Here is an 18,859-nt window from a genome sequence, read left to right on the forward strand (position 1 = left end):
TCTTTTTCTCACGCTAAGAGATTTACTAGTCTGTGAATTAGGAGATGGTGGTAATTACTTGATAGCGAATTGAGAAAGCCATTAAGATGACAAGAGGTAATAATGCAATTGTGTATTTGTGTGTATAATTCAATTTGTATACCTGCAGGCTTCTTCACATTACTTTATAGTGCATAGGGTGGCATGTGATATTTGTAAATAAGATGCTGGAAGTGTCTTAAAGTTTGGATTGAAATGTGAGACATACCAGGCAGATGATTTTATCAAGTGGTCTTAGTAATGTCTTTAGCAAGCAAGCACATTCACTCTAGTGAGCTGCACATATATTTAGTGTCTCTCAGGCACGCGTTTGCATGTAAACACATGGGAGTGCATGTGCATGTGTGTAGACACCACACCTTCACTTCGAGGTGCAAGAAGAGACTACAGGAGAATATAATGCCTCCTGTGATCCTTCGCATCCGTGAACACACTCAGCCTCGTTCAGGCGCCATATGTTTTTAATTATCATAATGACTTTAAAGAACCTGTTCAAAGGGACACACACACATATGTTCCTTTTAGTACTGTGAACTGGGTACTGTAAAGAGAGAGAGAGAGAGAAAGAAAGAGAGAGAGAGAGAGAGAGAGAGAGAGAGAGAGAGAGAGAGAGAGAGAGAGAGGCTAGGGGGGGTCACTAGATGACAGGAATGCAGAAAACAGAGCGCTGTCTCTGACCTGAACCAGAGTAGGGTCATGACCCTCCTAGAGAGAGACTTGGATCCTACAGCCTCTTGACAGTGATAATTGGCCACTAGTGACATGAACACCACTTACAAGTAAGGAGACAACTAACCACGACCCCCCTCTGCTTCTAAACAAACACACACATTCACAGAGACACACGATGTACTGGCAAGCAGACTGGCAGATTCAGGAAGCAACAAAATGCCACAAATTCCATCAGTAAATTTACGCTTCTGTGGTTTTCTGCGTTTCCTTTTTTAAATTTTTTTTTCCACTTCAGACTCGTTTGTCGGCTTGACAAATGCTGTAGATTTACTGTCTCATTTCTAGTGCTTGAGCTTTGCACTTGAACTTAGTAAGTGTGCAATGATGTGTTCGGAGGCCACTGAAGATTGATCAACCCCGTGGGGTGATTATTGTATTTAAAAAAAAAAAGAGGGGAAGAGTGAAAAGAAAAGGATTCTTTGTGTCGCCTCTGATCTCGTTCTGTCATTCTCATGCTCTCCCTCCTGTATATTAATGCATCCTTTTTCTGTGTCTCTCACTTCCTGTGTGTCTGTCTTCTCTTACATCTCTGCTAACCCTTTCTCTTTTTACATGACTTATTTCCACTCTCATGACTTGCAGTCTCTTCTTCCATCTCTGTCGTTCTCTCATGTTCACTGCTCATCTGTCATTCTCCTTGAGCGAGCTAGAGAGAATGGGGACAGGGTTCACTGCATTTCCACCAGGGGGTGTCATGGCCTTATGAACTAGAATGACACGTGAGCAGAACGGTCCATAGACACAACCTGAGCAACCTCTTACTCTGTCTTTCTCTCGTACTGCTAAAGCTTGAGGAATGTCTTGACTGGGTGGTAAAAGTGACTGAAAGGTGGCAGCCTCACAGCTTCTAGCGGTAAACATCTGAAAGCGGCACTCTGATGGCTGAACCAAGAGCTCACACTCTGTAAAACTAGCTGGTGCTCATGCGGCAGCGTGCCACCATAAACACCTTAAAGCTAGTGAGCCTTCTGCCCCGTCACCTCCACTTAGCCCAGATCTCACCTCCACTTCAGCCTGTGTATCAATATACACACACACACACACACACATACACACATACACACAAAGCGGAAACATTTTTCACCGTGTCTAATGGAGCCGCAGAGGGCGAATCGAGATAACCATTTACCTAGCAATCAACAACAACAGCAGCAATGACAACGCCGACGACAACAACAGCGGTTGCGGCCCGAGGACAGAGTGGCCTGGAGAGCTTCGAGACACAAGAGGGATGGAGTGACAAAGAGTAAACAGAAACACAAGAGAACACCAATGATCTCATCTCTACCTCTCTCGCTCCCACTCCGCTTTACCCCTGAGTGCCACTTCACCATAACTATAAGAGATCCTTTCTTTTAGCCACTGTGGTTGTTTTTTTAGTTGTTTTTTTTCCGGACGCAAATTAAGCCTAGGTTCGGACAAAATTTCACAGTCAATGGAGTTCCCATTAGAAATGTGTTCAAGTAAAGAGCTGGGCTAAATCTGAGCCCTATCCTGATAAAGCTAGTGTAACAGCTTGCCAAGTATACTGAAAAAAAACGGATCTCATTTTTTAAATGTAATCATGATTGTATATGTACTGTGATTATTTCAGACATCACATATAGTATATTATTGAATGGTGTTAAAGGTTGTGCTATAATCAAGAAATCTGTTTGATAGTTTTTAACCCTTACCATTTGAAACACTTCAAATAAGTGTAATAAATACTACATCCGAAATTTATTAGAATAGAATAGAACTCACATCACCTGGACACTTCAAAAAATTCCATCGTTACGTGGTCAATACATACAATACTCCACTGTGTGAGCTCTGTGGTTTAAGCCTCCGTGCAAAAACATCTGTCCTTTCAAAGAGTTCGAGCTCTAAGGAAAGGGAAAACTCCCAAATGAAGTATAAAAGCCCTAAAAAGGTCACATTTTCTAGACAAACAGACAGACAGACAAAAATGGATGGATGGATGGATGGATGGATGGATGGATGGATGGATGGATGGATGGATGGATGGATGGATAGATAGATAGATAGATAGATAGATAGATAGATAGATAGATAGATAGATAGATAGATAGATAGATAGATAGATAGATAGATAGATAGATAGATAGATAGATAGATAGATAGAAATATCTACTATTGCCTTTACAATATCCATTGTATTGTATGCTGCCTGATAAATAAGGCTCTACACTAAAGCCATTTGAAAATTCTGTTCCACCCAAGATTGCTAACGTGAAATATGCACTGTGTCTTATTTTAGCCTCCATGTACATTTTGAGCTGTACAATATACAATGTATACATAACGATACAGCACTGACACAATTGGGTATTGATTATATGATAGGCTTACACAAGCACCCCAGCACAATGGAACACAGCCATTAAGAGAGCTCAACAATACATGTCTAATCGACTAGACCACAAATAGGCCAAGATCAGAGAGAAGTCAACGCCAAGCTGCAGACATTTTTTTGATTAATTTGCCTCATGCTAGATGGGAGATGGTGTTAACAAATACTATCATCTGAATAGCAACTTACACAAAATCTATGTGGATTATTGAAGGCATAGTACACAGTATGCTTTGTTGAAGAGAGATAATGTTAACAATTTGGCAAGTGGGAGTCACAAAAGGCAGTATGTATATGTATGTGTATATCTATATATATAAATATACATATACATACTGAATTTTGTGACTTATAATATATATGCATGCACAGACCTCTTACCACCTCAATTGAATCAAATAAAGAACACAGTTTTATCAGGTTTTAGTCTAGTTCAGGAATAGACATGCAGAATTTCAAATATTAATGGTTCCGGCTCATTTTGCATTCAAACGTAATGCAAGCTCACTTCAGCTAATCACATAATCACATTTTGCCTGATTTTAATTGAATTTTGGGCAGGGGAAAGATGGGTCCAGTATTCATGACCTATCTCATCTACAATATATAGTATCTCCACGTGGTCCATTAATATACAGTCCAAAGAACGGATGTATTCATTTTCCTTTTCAGTCCTCTTTATTAAATATATACTTACTCTTTCTATTGATTTATATTAATGCTTGTGGATTGTGTAAGTGCAATGGTTGTTGGTCAGTATTAAATGGCCATTGAGTGTAATGCCTACACTTACAGTTCTGTGGTCTGGAAAGGATTTATGCCAGAGGTTGTGCTGGCTGAATGAAGGAGTATATTAGGAAAAGTGAGTAGTCGTTTCTGATGGTGGATAAGGCAAACTCCTTCTTTATTCCTTTCCTTCCACAATTGCTTTACACAATTCCACGCCTCCACGAAATGAATAAAGAGTGTTGTTTCTTTTTTCCTGCCCTTCAATGCTTAGACTGTATATATTTCTCAGATGTGCCTACGCTGTATTTCAGTGCACGTCACCACCACACGTGCTTCCATCCACAAGCACCAAGCAGGGTGACTCAAGCTAGGAAAAATGCCTAACAAAAAAACTTTTGTCTAAGAGACAAAGACTTGTCTTGAAAGGTCAGTCTTTTGCCATTGCAGCAGGAGAAGTGTGTATCACGAGGGCATTTTTTTTAAATGTCTTTCGATTAAAGGAGGATATTACAACATGAGACATTCACCACATGGCCGAAATAAAAAATAGCATTAATTTTTAGCCTAGTGAATGACCTCCTGTGAATATTAAAAATGCAACAGGTTCCTCCACGACAGACATATTTTCCATAATTGAAAGGTCAAACGGAGCATTAATTGTTAATGTAAACTGTTTAGGCGGAATAAAATGAAACGCACACCACTCTGTACCACAGCATCCCTTTCTATTGGGCTCATTCGACATGAAAGACAACACTGACCTATCCAGGCTCAGTGCATTTCACATGCTGTAATTTGCGCTGAATGAAACGATCCTTTCCCTTTTGTGCACAAATAGAGAGATGCCATCTCTCCAATAACTGTTTTCTCCTCTGCTTTTTTGTACAGTATGACTCTTCAGACCTGTGTGTAGTTCCATTGCTGACTCACAATCCCTGCCCCTTTCTCTGATGCGAGTGTGAGTAATACCGACCTACCTATGGACTTCACTTACATGTATTCCTCCTATCTGAATACAGCTAACAAACAACAATACGCGGATAATCGCTCCGGTTCCGCCTTATATCATACGCGCTGTTGATTAATTCCTGTTTACTAATCAAGCGTAATACACAATGCCTGAGCAAAGTGCAGTATCTTAAACAAACCATGCAAGTGTTTAGAATTAAAAGAACAGAAAGTATTAAGACATATTTGTTCAAATAAAGCCGCTTAATCAAACAAGTCTGTTAAAAAATGTGATTGGCTTTCTTTCGCTCTCCTTAATCTCACATCTATTTGCAGTAAGATTGTTTTCCTTAGAGCAAAAAATAAAATGTCTGACTTGCTTCTCTGTGTTTGCAGACTGGAGGCAATAACACTAATGTAAAGCTTCTAAACTAAAAGCATGTGTCTCAACACTCGGTTTGAAAATTAGACTCTGCTCTTGATAAATAATATATTAAGACAGAGAGCAAAATGGAATATACATACATTATATTGGCAGACAGTTTTATTTCGGCAAAATGAATAGCATTAAACTGCTAGAAATACCTTGCTGATATTTGAGAGGAAGAAAAAGAAATACCCAGAAGCAAAAGCTAGGGTGCTGTAGCACTTTCTTTTCTTTGCCTTAAACTACTTCGCACTGACCTGCACTACAAGTTCAATTCTCAGAGTATTTTTTCATTTGCAGTTTTATATCACCGAAATGTCTAAAAGGGGGCGCAGTGAAACACGGTAGTCTCAAAGAGCTCTAGTAACGTTCACAGAGTCATGAAAGCTGACAGTTCATTTTTCACTGGGCCATAGATCTTTGGCTCTTATAAAGTAATGGGCTTTGGGGAGAGGTCTTATGAAAGCTAAGATAGTTAAGTGCTGTGTGCCAGGGATGACACAGGGAGCAGAGGTCCTGCTCTGCTCCAACACAGACCTCCTTAATCCCAGTTATGAGAGGAATAGAGGGAAAGAGAGGGGCTGTGGACTGGGTAATATAAAATAGTAATAAAGATTAATCTGTTGCTGGTTGTCGAGTAGATGGTCTCTAAACTTGCTTGAAATTAGGTTGAATTCACTCAAAAGCAAATCTTGTGTTCCTGCTCAGAGGGTATATATTGGTGTGTAGGGGTTAGAGGAGTGTTATTGCACATGAATTCTGTTTGTGAAATTTTAGTGTGAAAGAATATTAATGCAGTGTTGCTTTCAGGTTCAACTGTACTAAAACAGCTGTGAGGGTACAAATGAAGGTTTAGTGTTTCCTACTTGTGTAGTACATGTCAACCTAAAATTAGTTTAACGCTGTAATATATGGTGGCTCACTTACCAGAGGGGTCGGTTCTCTTCATGCTAGAGCTGCTTCCACCACCTCCTCCATTGGAGCTGCCAGACAAGCCACCGTTGAATGCTGCTAGGCTCTCAGAACTGTAGGCCCGTAGGACTGACAGCATGTTCATCTGGTGCTCCAGGTGAGCCTGCTCTGGCTTCAGCAGGCCTGGAGGACCACTGGCTGGAGAAATAAGACTTAGACCAGGCTGCTGATGCTGCTGCCACTGCTTCTCTAGGGTTGGTGGCTGAGGGGGAGATGGACCACGCCCATGGGCTCCCAGGATTATCTTTGCTCTTTGAGCTTCCTTTCTAGACAAGGGAGAGTCAGGGTGCATTCTAATGGACCCGTGGTCCTCGTCTTCCATGTCTCTAACCTCCATGTCTTCTTCCTCCTCTGCTTCATTCTCTTCATCATCAGAGTGCACTTGGTGCTCTGCTGAAGCAGGATTGGAAGATTGTTCTTCGTGTCCTGCTTCATCATCTTCTGACTGACCTTCTTGCTCCTCGCATGCCTCCATTTCAATACAGGATGCCTTGTCAGAAAGCTCATCCTGGCCACCTATTTGATTGGCTGGATTTTCTTGCTGGTCCAAAAATCCTGCAGGACCCCTGGAGGAGCCATCATACATGGGACTAAAGGGTTTGTAAAAGTCGCTTGAGAATGTTCCCATCGAGGCACCATGTGGGTTTGGATCCAAGTGATTGGACCAACCAACTTGGTTCTTCAAGTCTCCAGATTCAGCCTCTCGCTCCTTAAGGCCCTCATGCAGGTGGAGAAGGCCTGGAGGAGGTGCCAGACCAGAGTTGCCAATGTGGGAAGATTCACCTAGTAAAAGTTCTTTAACTTCTTTGCCTTGGCCTGATTTTGTTTTACCCATGTGGTTGGCTTGCAGGTGAAGAGCCATCAGCTCCACAGAGGCAGTGGTAAAGGAACAGAACAGACACCCATGCCAGGCTACATTATCCTGAATGGTGATAGATGCCCCAGGTAGGGATCCTGCATCAGGCCTAACTGACAAGTCCAGAGGCTCATACTGGGAGCGGATGCCCTCAGTTGGCTTGGTCTCAGAAGGGTTCTCTTCCTGATTGGCATCACTGGACCTCTTGATCTTGTGCTCTGTGCTGTCCAGGCCAAAGTGCTGACCATGTAATGGGTTCTCTCGTATTTCCTTCTCCTTTTTTATGGAATTCGGCACAAAACTATCCATGAAGGCCTGAAGTGAGCCCTGAAAGTTGATTCCATTCCCCATCATACTCTGGTAAGCCCGTCCCAAGTCCGAAAAACTTGCTGGACTTTCTCCTCCAGTGGCTGGGCCTTCAGGGGTCTTCATATTCTCAGAGTTGGGCTCTGCACCTAGTCCATGTCGGTCTCGCTCTCTTTCACGATCTCTCTCTCTGGGAGAAAGGATAGCAGGAGTAGCCCACTGTGTAAGCATCTGGCCTCCTCTAAAATCAAGGCTTGAGGGCATTATCCCTTTGAAGACCCCACGCAGAACATCAGGCCGAGCAAAGATACCGCTGCCACTGTTGGTCTTGTTGTGGTCATCTTTATGATCAGAAGATGGAGCATTGTTAGCAGAGGAGGCATTGCCATTCTGACGCTCACGGTGGTGACGCTCAAGGTGGTACTTCAGAGAAGCAGACTGGGTGCCAGCATAGTCACAATGAGGGCATCTGTAGGGCTTCTCACCTAAAGACACCAAGATAGGTCAGAGATGAAGAATAGCGTAGAGTCAAATCTGAAGGGAATATAATTGTTGCAGAAACCAAAAACAAGATGGACAATGTATAAAATGTTTCATTTCCCAGCCACCAATCAGTAACCACCAGCCAATCATTCTCACTGGGAGGGAGAAGAAGGAGGAGTGTGTTATTTTTTATATATACAGGTCGATCCAGCTCCACCAAGTGAGCTATCACTCATATCAGCACCATAAAAAACATTTCACCATATGGTGCCTTCAGTCCACTTCGGAGATCATATTTTCAACTGACAACACAACTGTCTGGATGCTATCTCTGTTCATAAAGGGGAGTACAAGCGAGTAGGGTCTGCTTGTGGCTATTTTCTTTTCTTTCTACATCTCACTTGGCCTTGCTTGTTGTCAGACCTTAACCTTGGTATTGAGGTGGTGATTCCTTGTACATTTTCAGGTTGGAAATTTGTCATACGGATAAATCAAGCGCTACAGAAGCTCTTCATTATCTGCAGAATGTAGGACTGACTGTTTAGCCCTAAAGTGTTATAGGCATATTATAAACAGCCTTCATCTGCTATTGAACTGAACTCAAAAGTCTTAAGTGTGCATGTGTGCAGCATATGAACCTCCTTCTCAAAAGGCAGCATTAGATCAAGATTTGAAGAAAGTAGAGGGTGCAATAAAATGAAGTATGTAAAAAATAAAAAAAAAAACACAATAGAATATGCAATAGGACATTTCAAAATGGGAGAATGACTTCAGTATCTTAATATCAGATGCATCCTGGCAGCAGTTATAAAAAGGTCCAAAAAAATTGAAGCCATATTCTCACTTAATAAGCAATAAAACCCAGAATACAGGCCTTTCTTTTTTTTTTCGAGGTGCTGCAGTGTTGCCGTTAAGAAAAGGGAGTGCAGCCCTGTAAAAAAGGCAAATATGAAAAGATGTTTGTCAAATACTGTGTACATATGTGTCTGCGTGTATATATAACTATAAAAGGTTTAGATTATACACATGGAAACAATTTTTATCTGAGGAAAAAAAAAATGTTGCATTGTTACGCAAGACTGAACTGAATGATTTAAGTCTGGCTCTGTAGTAAATCATGGATATAATTAGCAAATGGCATACTGCTCAAGTAATTTATCATTATTTGGAGGGCACCATTCCAGAAAAAAAAAGAAAGAAAGACTCAAAGATCTGCAGACCTACAGAACACAGCTTACCAAAAAGGGTCACAAAAATACCACCTCGATACCTCGTTGATAGAAGAGTTAAAAGAGAGAGAAAGAGGGGGGGAAGGGGAGAAAGAGTCATTTATTGCTTTACACTGGAGTGCGTGTGAGGCTTAAATTTAAAATAAACCATACAAGATGAGCTTTTAACCCAATAAGAGCTTATCCTCTGAGCAGGATAACAGGGACTTGGCCTGATTCAATAAGGAAATGTCCCTGATGCAAATGATCATTTTCAATTCCTTTAACTGGACAAAATGATATTCTGTGCCCAAAATTAGAGGCAAATTACGGTGATCTGCTTTTCCCCTTTTATTCCTTCCACCCCAAGCTTGTGTTTTAATTCATGACAATGCTGACGCTGTCGCTTGTTAAAGCGTCTCTGTAAAAGAGGAGAAAGGAGGGTAGAAGGGAATATTTTGTGCAATGTTACAAGTAAGAACACTAGATAATCAGTATTTATATCAACAATAAGAATGCTCTTTCTCTCTCTGTCTGTGTTTATGTGTGTGTGTTTATGTTTGTGTGTGTGTGTTTGTGTGTGTATGTGTGTGTGTGCACACGCATGGCGTGTTCTTTGTGCACCATTTGGACTCAGTAAGACATCTGCTCCATCATACGTCAGGGGCATGTGTGACATCTGGGGAATATACTGTATCCTGCCTTGCAACATTACACACAATTTACTGCTAAAGGTCATTATGTACCCGTTAATCCACTTTTAATTGATATCCGCACAAACAGCACAACCTCTGAGAAACATAATGGATCGCCAAGGCCCAGAGGTAGAGGAATGATTATTTTTCATCATTTAAGATGAGAAAAGGGGAGGGAAAAAAAAAAGGGAGAGAGAAAGTTTTCTTTCCGAAGCTTTCGTTCACTGTTGATGGACTGTCTTAATAAAAATAGGGGAAAACACACATCAAATTGCCATCTGGTACTGTATGACAGACTTGATATAAATTACAGAAGCCTCTCGCTGAGAGTGGTACATATCATTTCAGAAGTTCATTTTGCTGGTTGCTCTTTCCACTTGAAGGAGTCCGGCTCAAACTGATTTCATCTGGATTTGTGCGATTTGTCACAACTCCATAGTAACCACGCAAATAAACACCCAGGGCCTCTACAGAAGGGCAATTAAAACAGTTAATAGATATTACATACTTTAAGACGGATTTCCATGTGGCTTTATATAACGACGAAAAGACAGCTTGTATAGTGCAGAGACGCAGAGATCGACTGGTCTGGAAAAATCACTGTCTTTTATGTCTGGGTTGTTTATCTACGTTAAAGACGTGGAGCCAAAAACATCAAGGTGCTCATGTTCTCTGTCAGTAAGTGTTGTTTAGTTTGTAAATTGTCCTTTGCTGTAAGGGCTATTACTGCAGTTCATGCATTCATTTTAAAGACTTTGCGGAAGAAAAAAATAAGAGCGAGATGGAAAGGAAAAAAAGGAGAGCAGAAATCGTGTTTTTCTAGGCATCCAAAAAAAAATAATCAATAAAACAAAACCAAAAAAGAAAGAACGAATGAATATATTCCATTTATGCTCATTGTAATAATAATACAAATACTAATATTAATACTAATAATAATAGCACTCATGTCTACCACTAAATAAACATCTTTTGACGCTGCTGTGGATCTCTGGACTGTGTGACCTTTGTAATTTACAATGCTTATGGTTTGGAACGGTAGCAGCTGACCACACACCAGCGCTTAATCACTCTCATTCTCCTGAGTAAACCTTCAAAATAGTACTTGATGCGACCATGAAACTTCAAATATTCCATCCATGGGTGTGAGCCGAGCCCAATGTTTTTTTGTCTCTCGGTGAAAGGACTTGCAGAGGCAAGGACAAGGTGACTTGACACAGGCGACGGTTGTCATTTCATCATCTGCTTTTTGTAAATAAAGGTAAATTCGCTCTATGCACGAGGTCTCCAGTGCCCTCAAGTTATGTGGTGTCGTTGTCAGGAGCTAGGACCTTTTTATTTTTTACCCACAGCTGCTTACTGCTAAATAGTGCCTTGTCCAGAAGGGGACAATCTGTGTCTCTAATTGCTGTCACTGAAGCCTAGATTCATTATGTGACTTTCCCATTAAAATGTGAGCATTAATTTGTATAATGAAATATCACCCACTGCAGTGTTCATTAGCTGTGGCCCCACACTGTATGCTGCACAATGTTAGCTACCTAGCAAACTGTGCTTAATTTCACTAATGGATATTTTCCCACTCACTGTTGGAGAGGAAATTAATACTGTAACATTAGCTCTTTAACTTTTGCAGAAATTTAAATTCACTTCATTCCTTTCAAGCCAGTGTTTGAGAGTCATTAATCTAACATTGTGTTGCACAATGCCTTGGTCCTCTTAGTAAGCAATGCCATTACGACGGGCAAACGGCATGCGGATTGAGGGTCATCGGCATTGTGCTTTGTGTCGTCTGCACGTCTGATTCTTTTAAATCAAGGAGGGATGCTGGTCTAATATCAGCTGCTTTGTTCCCAACCCTGATTAGGAGGGAGGAATTTGGGCTGCAAGAGGACACAGGGTGGTTGTTACCTGCTGATCTAAAGATCAGATTCATCACTTGTACAGGTAATGAAAATGATTTAAAGCTTCACTCAGGATATTCTGGGAATCAATTCTCTCTCTCTCTCTCTCTCTCTCTCTCTCTCTCTCTATCTTTTTTTTTTTTTGTAGGCTTTTTTGCTAGATTTATGGTGTGAATGTGAGTCTTGCTGATTTGTTCATCCTAAATGATTTCAGCTGTTTTTGTTTAACCAAGAGATCGAATGAATTTGATCTTCAGTTCACAGTATGTCGTTCGGGTGACGTGTCATTAATCAGATCGCATGTGCAGATATTTAGATATCTCCCCTAAAAAAAACTTTTTTTTGTACTATTGATTCATTCTAAACTTGGACCGTGAGGGTGAACCCGTTATGACAATTTTATATTCAACATGGCTCGCACATCTTGCAAACAAATCAAGGCTGGTGTAAACTGCAGCATCGACAGACTGTAAGGACTTCAGTAGTGTAAACACACACACACACACTTTCACCAGGCTGCCCGGAGAGTTGAGTGAGTGAGTGAATGAGTGAGTTAACGGAGCTGCGGGACAAGGGCCTCTGCTTCCTTTTTAGAGAAATATGGCCCTACTGGGGACCCTTACCCTCTTCTCAAAGCATGCATAACTCAACCTCCCTGAGCTAGAAACATATTTCCAGCACCATACCCTTGCTCTCCTGCTTCTGGGGACATAACTGTGCTGTACCAAGGCTTTAAGCAATCAGTCTCCACAAGCCCAGGAGCAGCTGACTCCAACACTTTCCTCAGACCTGCCTGTCAACAGACCTGCCTGACGCCTGTTTCCTCGTTCCTTCACACTACTAATTCATCGGTATACAATTTCTCTTCGTGGCTCTGTTCTATGGCTACTTTTTGATATTCGAGACTAGCCCGAGGTTCTGTTATAAACTTTCTTATAATTTGTACCAAACAACGTGTCCACAGCTGTGTCCTGACGGCTTTGTGACGGGTTTAAAAAGTGTTACAGAGAAACGGTACCATGTTGGCTGGCCTTGGCCTCTGTGTGTGTGTTTAAGCTTTGAGGCGTAATCATCAGCTCCACGGCTAGACGTGCCTTACAATCAGGCTTTAATTCCCCCAGAACTGCAAAGCTATGTGCTTCTTATTAAGTGGGACAAATACTATTTGGGTGGTCTTTCTTGTAAGCACATACGAAAAAAATAACAACCATCAATTTCCTGAACTGAAAGCGATTTCCATTTTAAGTTAGAGCGAGTGTACACGCTGCCCTTGAAGCACTTGTTGAATAGTTTTGCTCTTTCTTTTTTTATGTCTTTCTCCAGATGATGTTTTAAAGGTAATGAGGCAAGCCAAAGTAATAAGATGACTAAAAATTATTTCAAAAATGCTTTATGAGACCACAGATGTTTGATTATTTTGTGCAAAATTAAAAAAAATAAAAAATTCTATTTATTGTGCCATGCCATAGTTAAACACAGAGTTTCCTTTTCAGTCTCATGATCTCCCTATATCTCACACACACACACACACACACACACACACACACACACACACACACACACACACACACACACACACACACACACTTACAGTGACCTCGCAATGCTTCCCTGTGTTAACTAGGACAAGCTGTGTATGAGAGTGACTCTCAGCTTTGCTATGGCCTACACAGCAGAATTCCTGCAGCCTAACCTCTATATCCTTACTGTAGAATTAGGGAAACTCATTGCTACATGCAGGAACTTCAGACTATGGGAGCTGTGCTACGGGTCAGAGTAATAAACAGGATTAGAACAGAATTAGATTAGAAAAGACAGGGACAGCCAGCTGTGAAAGAAAGCAAAACTGTGGTGCTTTTGGAAAATATGGCATTCATTTGTGTAGATGTCAAGTAAGGTGAAAATCCGTTCAGACAATCTTTCATTGTTGAAAAGTGTCTTTAACATATTTATTGTTATTTGAGACATACATTCTTGCAAATTTCTTTGGATTTCGATTTGGCACACATTTTAATGCTACAGTCAGCAATTCTGACAGCAGTTTAGCCACGCCTACTTTGAATGGCTGATAAAAATTAGGACACTTGAAAAACAGGTAATGAGATACACCTCTTTGTCTTGATTGGCTAGATGGTGGTGGTCTAGGTATTTTTTATGTATTCTATCTATCTATCTATCTATCTATCTATCTATCTATCTATCTATCTATCTATCTATCTATCTATCTATCTATCTATCTGTGTATATACTGTATACTATAATATGTGTCTATTATTTTATATATTTGCATTTATTTTTTTCTTTGCTGCTGTAACAAAAAAATTTCTCCACTGTGGGACGAATAAAGGTATATCTTATCTTATCTTATCTTATCTTATCTTATCTATCTATCTATCTATCTATCTATCTATCTATCTATCTATCTATCTATCTATCTATCTATCTATCTATCTATCTATGATCTAATCAATGACATTCTATTTATGCAAAAATTTATATAATGCTACAGAACTAAGAACAAATTGCACATCATGTGATTGAATAAATAAAGACAGCAGCAGGTTACAGTAAAAGTATAGAAACTGCAACAAAGAGTTATTAATAAATGGACGTATCTAGCCATAATGGAAATTCTATTTAACTCAATTTAATTCAGGTTTACTCAAGTATTAAAAAAGTAATGACAAAAATGTTAAATATGTTCCACCCCTGACCTTTTAAAATAAGAAAAAAAAACCTGAGCTGAAATTGAAAAATAAAACAACGCTTGTTATATGGTGTATTTGTAAAAATTGCAGCATTACATATGCTCTTTTCTTACCTGTATGTATTCTCAGGTGAACTTTTAGGTGATGGGAGGTGCGGAAGGATTTGCCACAGTAGGGGCAGTCTTTCATGGCGGATCCCACACTCCTCTCTCTGTGCTGCGTTGCAGGAGGAGGAACCGCTCCTGGTGCCTTCGCCATCTCATCCCCAACATCTGAGAGAGACAAAGAGAGAAAGCGGGAAGGAAAAAACACCATGAGAGATGTAATTCAGTGAGTATTCAGTTTCACTTCAAACCAACCACATGCTACTCTGCTTTTCTTCCACTTGTTCATTTTTTTCCCGTCTTTCGTTCTTCTTTCAGACTTTTTTGCAGCACAAATCTGCTAACACCACACAAAGTCAAACACATCAATGGGTTCACGCGCGCCACTCTTTTTTTTATTTTTTTCTCCTGCCGCACTCTCCTCGGTCTGACAGAACGCTGACAGTTCAGAAGCTTTTCAGGTTGCTTTAGAGACGTCGCCCTGACGCCCTCCCCACGTACACACTCCAATTCTTCCATTTTATCCCTCCTATCATCATCTTTACCGGGTAGCATATGGCGGATTGTGTCAAAACGAACAATACAGGAAAGGAAACAGCTATGTCAGCAGTTGGTCTGTGCCTTCGTGTTGCGCCCTGGTTTTGACAGGTGACGTCGGCGGCGTGGCTGATAGGAGAGGGTGATAACGAAGGCCTCGCTCTGATTGAGCTGCTGTCACTACAATACTCTAAACGTGTCAAGATCAACAAGCCCCAGTTCGGAGATAATTAACCACGCTGAACCGAGTTATTACAGGAGATGCTGGAAGTTGGAACGATAGATTATGCTGAGGTATTAGCACATATATTTGCGCATATGTTCCAATTATTATGGAGCATTGTATCTCTTGCTGACATCTGTATTCAAGCAAAGGGCAGGGTTTTTGTAGCTGACCAGCCACATAAAAGTGCGAAGTGTAACGGCAAATCGTATAATTTGGTTTTCGGGCCGCAGTTTTCACATTGAAACTTGAACTACAAAGGTACTAATGGAAGTGCGGTAAAGTTTAAAAGGCCAGTTTTCCTCAGTTATGCTGCACCACCTGATATGTATGTGAGGAAAGAAACGGTCTAAATGGAGCAACCCACTTAGTTCCACACAATTTCTTCCCCCAATAATCTTTCCATTTTTTCATACTGTATTTTTTTCCGAACCCTTTTTAAAAAATCAAAGGAGATTTAAGAAGTTAAATGAGAAAGAGTGAAGTCAGCATTCTCTTCCACTCTTGTGACTGATCACGTGCCGGTGATTTGCTTCCCTCGCATTGCCTACACACATTACATTGTACTGCCTGCCCCATTTTTTGACCCAAACATACACACAATGATACAAACACCTACTCTGACCTAGTTCGAGTTCGTATCCTGATAAATTATAGTAGCTTTAGTGACAAGTGTGTGAGCCCATTTTGGGGGGGTGGAATAGTAGAAGGGAGGTCAATTCACATAAATATACGGAAAACTTTACAATTCAGTTGAAGTTGTAGCTGATTCTTAAAAACTTTGTTGTTCACATTTAAAATGAGCTTAAAAGAAACTGTGCAACACACACACAACCCACACACACACACACACACACATCCAGACGGTCCAACAGCGGTGTCTTTAATCAGCTGACTGCTTCCCGGCTTTTAATATGGCCGTTCCAATTACTGTAAAATTCATTCTGCGCCGTATAACCACAAATATTGACAGTTTATTGCACAACACATTTATGACATTTGAAGGTCACCCCATATATTACACTCCATCCTTCTGCCCAGGGTGTCTGGAACACAGAGATTCCCGATAACCCCCCACCTATAACTATTTTCTCTGTATTGATTTTCCATTTCACGTCCTTTTTATGCAAAGGGAGGAAAAAAAAAAAATCAGTAGAAGACACACAATATTAAAATGATTGTCACAAGCCAAGTAAAAGCTTCATATTTTAAATTGCTAATATGTACAAACAGTAAGTCTCAAGGGTGGGTTTTGTAGCTGCCGAAGCGCAGGAATCTTATTTTGTGCTGTGCTTTCGAGACGTTTACTGTCAATGTAATCAATTGTACTGGGGGAAAATGTAAATGAATGATTGATAATATATGATTAACTGGTTCGCAGGAAACTAGATTAGAATCCAATAGAATCAAACTGATCTGTGGTGCTCACTTGATAAGTAAAGGTTTAGTCTTATAGAAATGGTATTATTCTTTACTAATTAGATATCTGGAGAGTGCCGAGGTGTGAAGTGTGTATTATGCTCTTTACTGGGCCTACACTAATGTACTACAGCAAACTGAAACAAAGAGCTGGGATCAGACCAAGGGCCAGTGGCATGAGCCATCTGGGAGGAGGAGGAGTATCAGTCACTCACCCTGCTGTCTGTCTCATGTCTCACACACACACACACACACACACACACACACACACACACACACACAGAGACTCTCAAGCAGCTCATCAGCTACCACCAGGGTGTGTATGTGTTTACTGTATAAAAGGATATGGACTGTATGTTGATTTGCAACAGAGTGTGTGTGTGTGTGTGTGTGTGTGTGTGTGTGTGTGTGTGTCTCTGTATGTGTGCATACATCCTCTGGAGTCTCTCCAGATGGACCACACCCTGTTCCCATTAATGAAAAGAAAGACAACAAAAACAAAAGGCCCCCTCTCTCTCTTAATGTTACTTTCCCAATCACACTTGCCACACAAAATCAGGTTGTCATGTGGTTTTGATTGCTCTCATATCACTTTCCGGGAAATAAAAGAAAACAAAAAAAAAACAAAAAATCATAAAAACACAAGATGTCTCTTATCTCCATTACAATAATGTGTCACGTGTATCAGGCAAAGCCATTGACCTCTCTCTCTCTCTCTCTCTCTCTCTCTCTCTCTCTCTCTCTCTCTCTCTCTCTCTCTCTCTCTCTTACAGAAGGCAGTAAGAGAAAATGTTACCGAAAATGAAGACAGAGACAGATAGAAAGAGAGAGATTGAGAAAGAGAGAGCGAGAGCGAGAGAGAGGTAAATGTGATGACATCATTTGAAAGGCATTAGGCTTTTAAAAATGCACCCGGGGGGAGTTGATTTCCTTACGCCGGAGCAACACAACACCATCCGGCTGATGCACGCACTACACACTCTTTTTTGATTTGGACCGGTGCCATCTTTGTGAACGGGCTGGTTCAGGCGAGTTAATCAATTTGAGGTTTAGTTACACTGCTGAGGCTAGCATTCTAGCGGCTGCTTGAAAAGTAATCGGAACTCGCAGAATTTATTAACCAAACACCAATTATCATTAAAGACCACTGCATTATCTCTTACTTCTCAACTACCTGACAAGGACTACTTAATGAAATTTTACATTCAAGTTCTTTAAGCTCGCTGATTTACGGTGTTCCTTAAAGCGGGCTCAGGCCATGGGTCCCAGCTTAGGCAGATTTAATTTTTTTAGGTGTATGCCAGCGAATGCTTTATTGGTATCACAACAATGAAGTCTTTTGCCCAGAAAAAGCACTGCATTCGCATTGCCAGCGTTGGCTGTGAAAGGAGCAAACCAAACCCTGACCAGAGTGTCAATGAGGAAATAAATTCATAAAGCATAATGAGAATTTAAATGTAAAAAAAAAAAAAAGAAAACGAAAAAAAAAACATCCTAAATTCAAAAAAGTGTTTATCCCTGCTCTGTTTGTGAGATGAAACAGCCGCAAAATGTGTTACATATAAGGCATGTGGGTAAACAGGGGCACCAGATGTTCTTTGATGTTAATAATGGCATTTATTATTAATATTAATTAGACTGCATTCAGCAATACATTTGGGCCATTTCCAAGTCAATTAAGCAAAATGGCATTCGGGAGATGTTGAAACGACATTTTAAGGCAGGTGTTCAGCGGTCCCCTAATAAAACATTTTCGCAGCGACTGAAAAACAACCCATTTTCAGCAGATTTTCTTTTCTTTGTCTGCAGGAGAGTCGTGTTTTCTTGCTCCGAGCACAAGCATATTTTAAAAAAAGGCTTCGTTTTAGTCATCAACAGTTTTGCCCCCCGAAAAAACAGACATGTTTTTACGTTCTTGGTATGCCATTAAACACAGATTCAGATGTGTGATGATTCTTAAAAAAAAAAATTACAAAAAAAAACGCAAAAATTATGAAAATATAAAAAAAATAAAAAAGACGTTACTTTGTGTTCACTGCTGATTAAGTCTAAGGGGTAAGTGCAATCATTTTGACAGCTTAATTCTCGGGTATAATATAACCCTCATGGCCAAATCGGCATGATCCGGGCACCAAATGCCATACACATGGACGGTACACAGCTCTATGGCACATCAGCCTGAAAAACTAATTACTCAACACATGGTAGTGGAG

At 40.5% G+C, this 18,859-nt stretch overlaps 1 protein-coding gene across 5 annotated transcripts in view; it reads right to left on the bottom strand.

Moving 5' to 3' along the window:
- Window positions 1–18,859, bottom strand: part of znf536 (zinc finger protein 536) — a 180,871-nt gene that overhangs the window by 51,925 nt on the left and 110,087 nt on the right. For all 5 annotated transcript variants that reach the window (XM_046840201.1, XM_046840203.1, XM_046840204.1 and 2 more), the window contains 2 exons: window positions 14,477–14,635; window positions 6,159–7,850 (listed from right to left, as the gene is read on the bottom strand). In XM_046840201.1, the coding sequence (XP_046696157.1) occupies window positions 6,159–7,850; window positions 14,477–14,635 (1,851 nt within the window). The remainder of the gene's footprint in view (window positions 1–6,158; window positions 7,851–14,476; window positions 14,636–18,859) is intronic.

This window comes from Silurus meridionalis, chromosome 26, assembly GCF_014805685.1.
Source record: "Silurus meridionalis isolate SWU-2019-XX chromosome 26, ASM1480568v1, whole genome shotgun sequence".
Lineage (NCBI taxonomy): Eukaryota > Metazoa > Chordata > Actinopteri > Siluriformes > Siluridae > Silurus > Silurus meridionalis.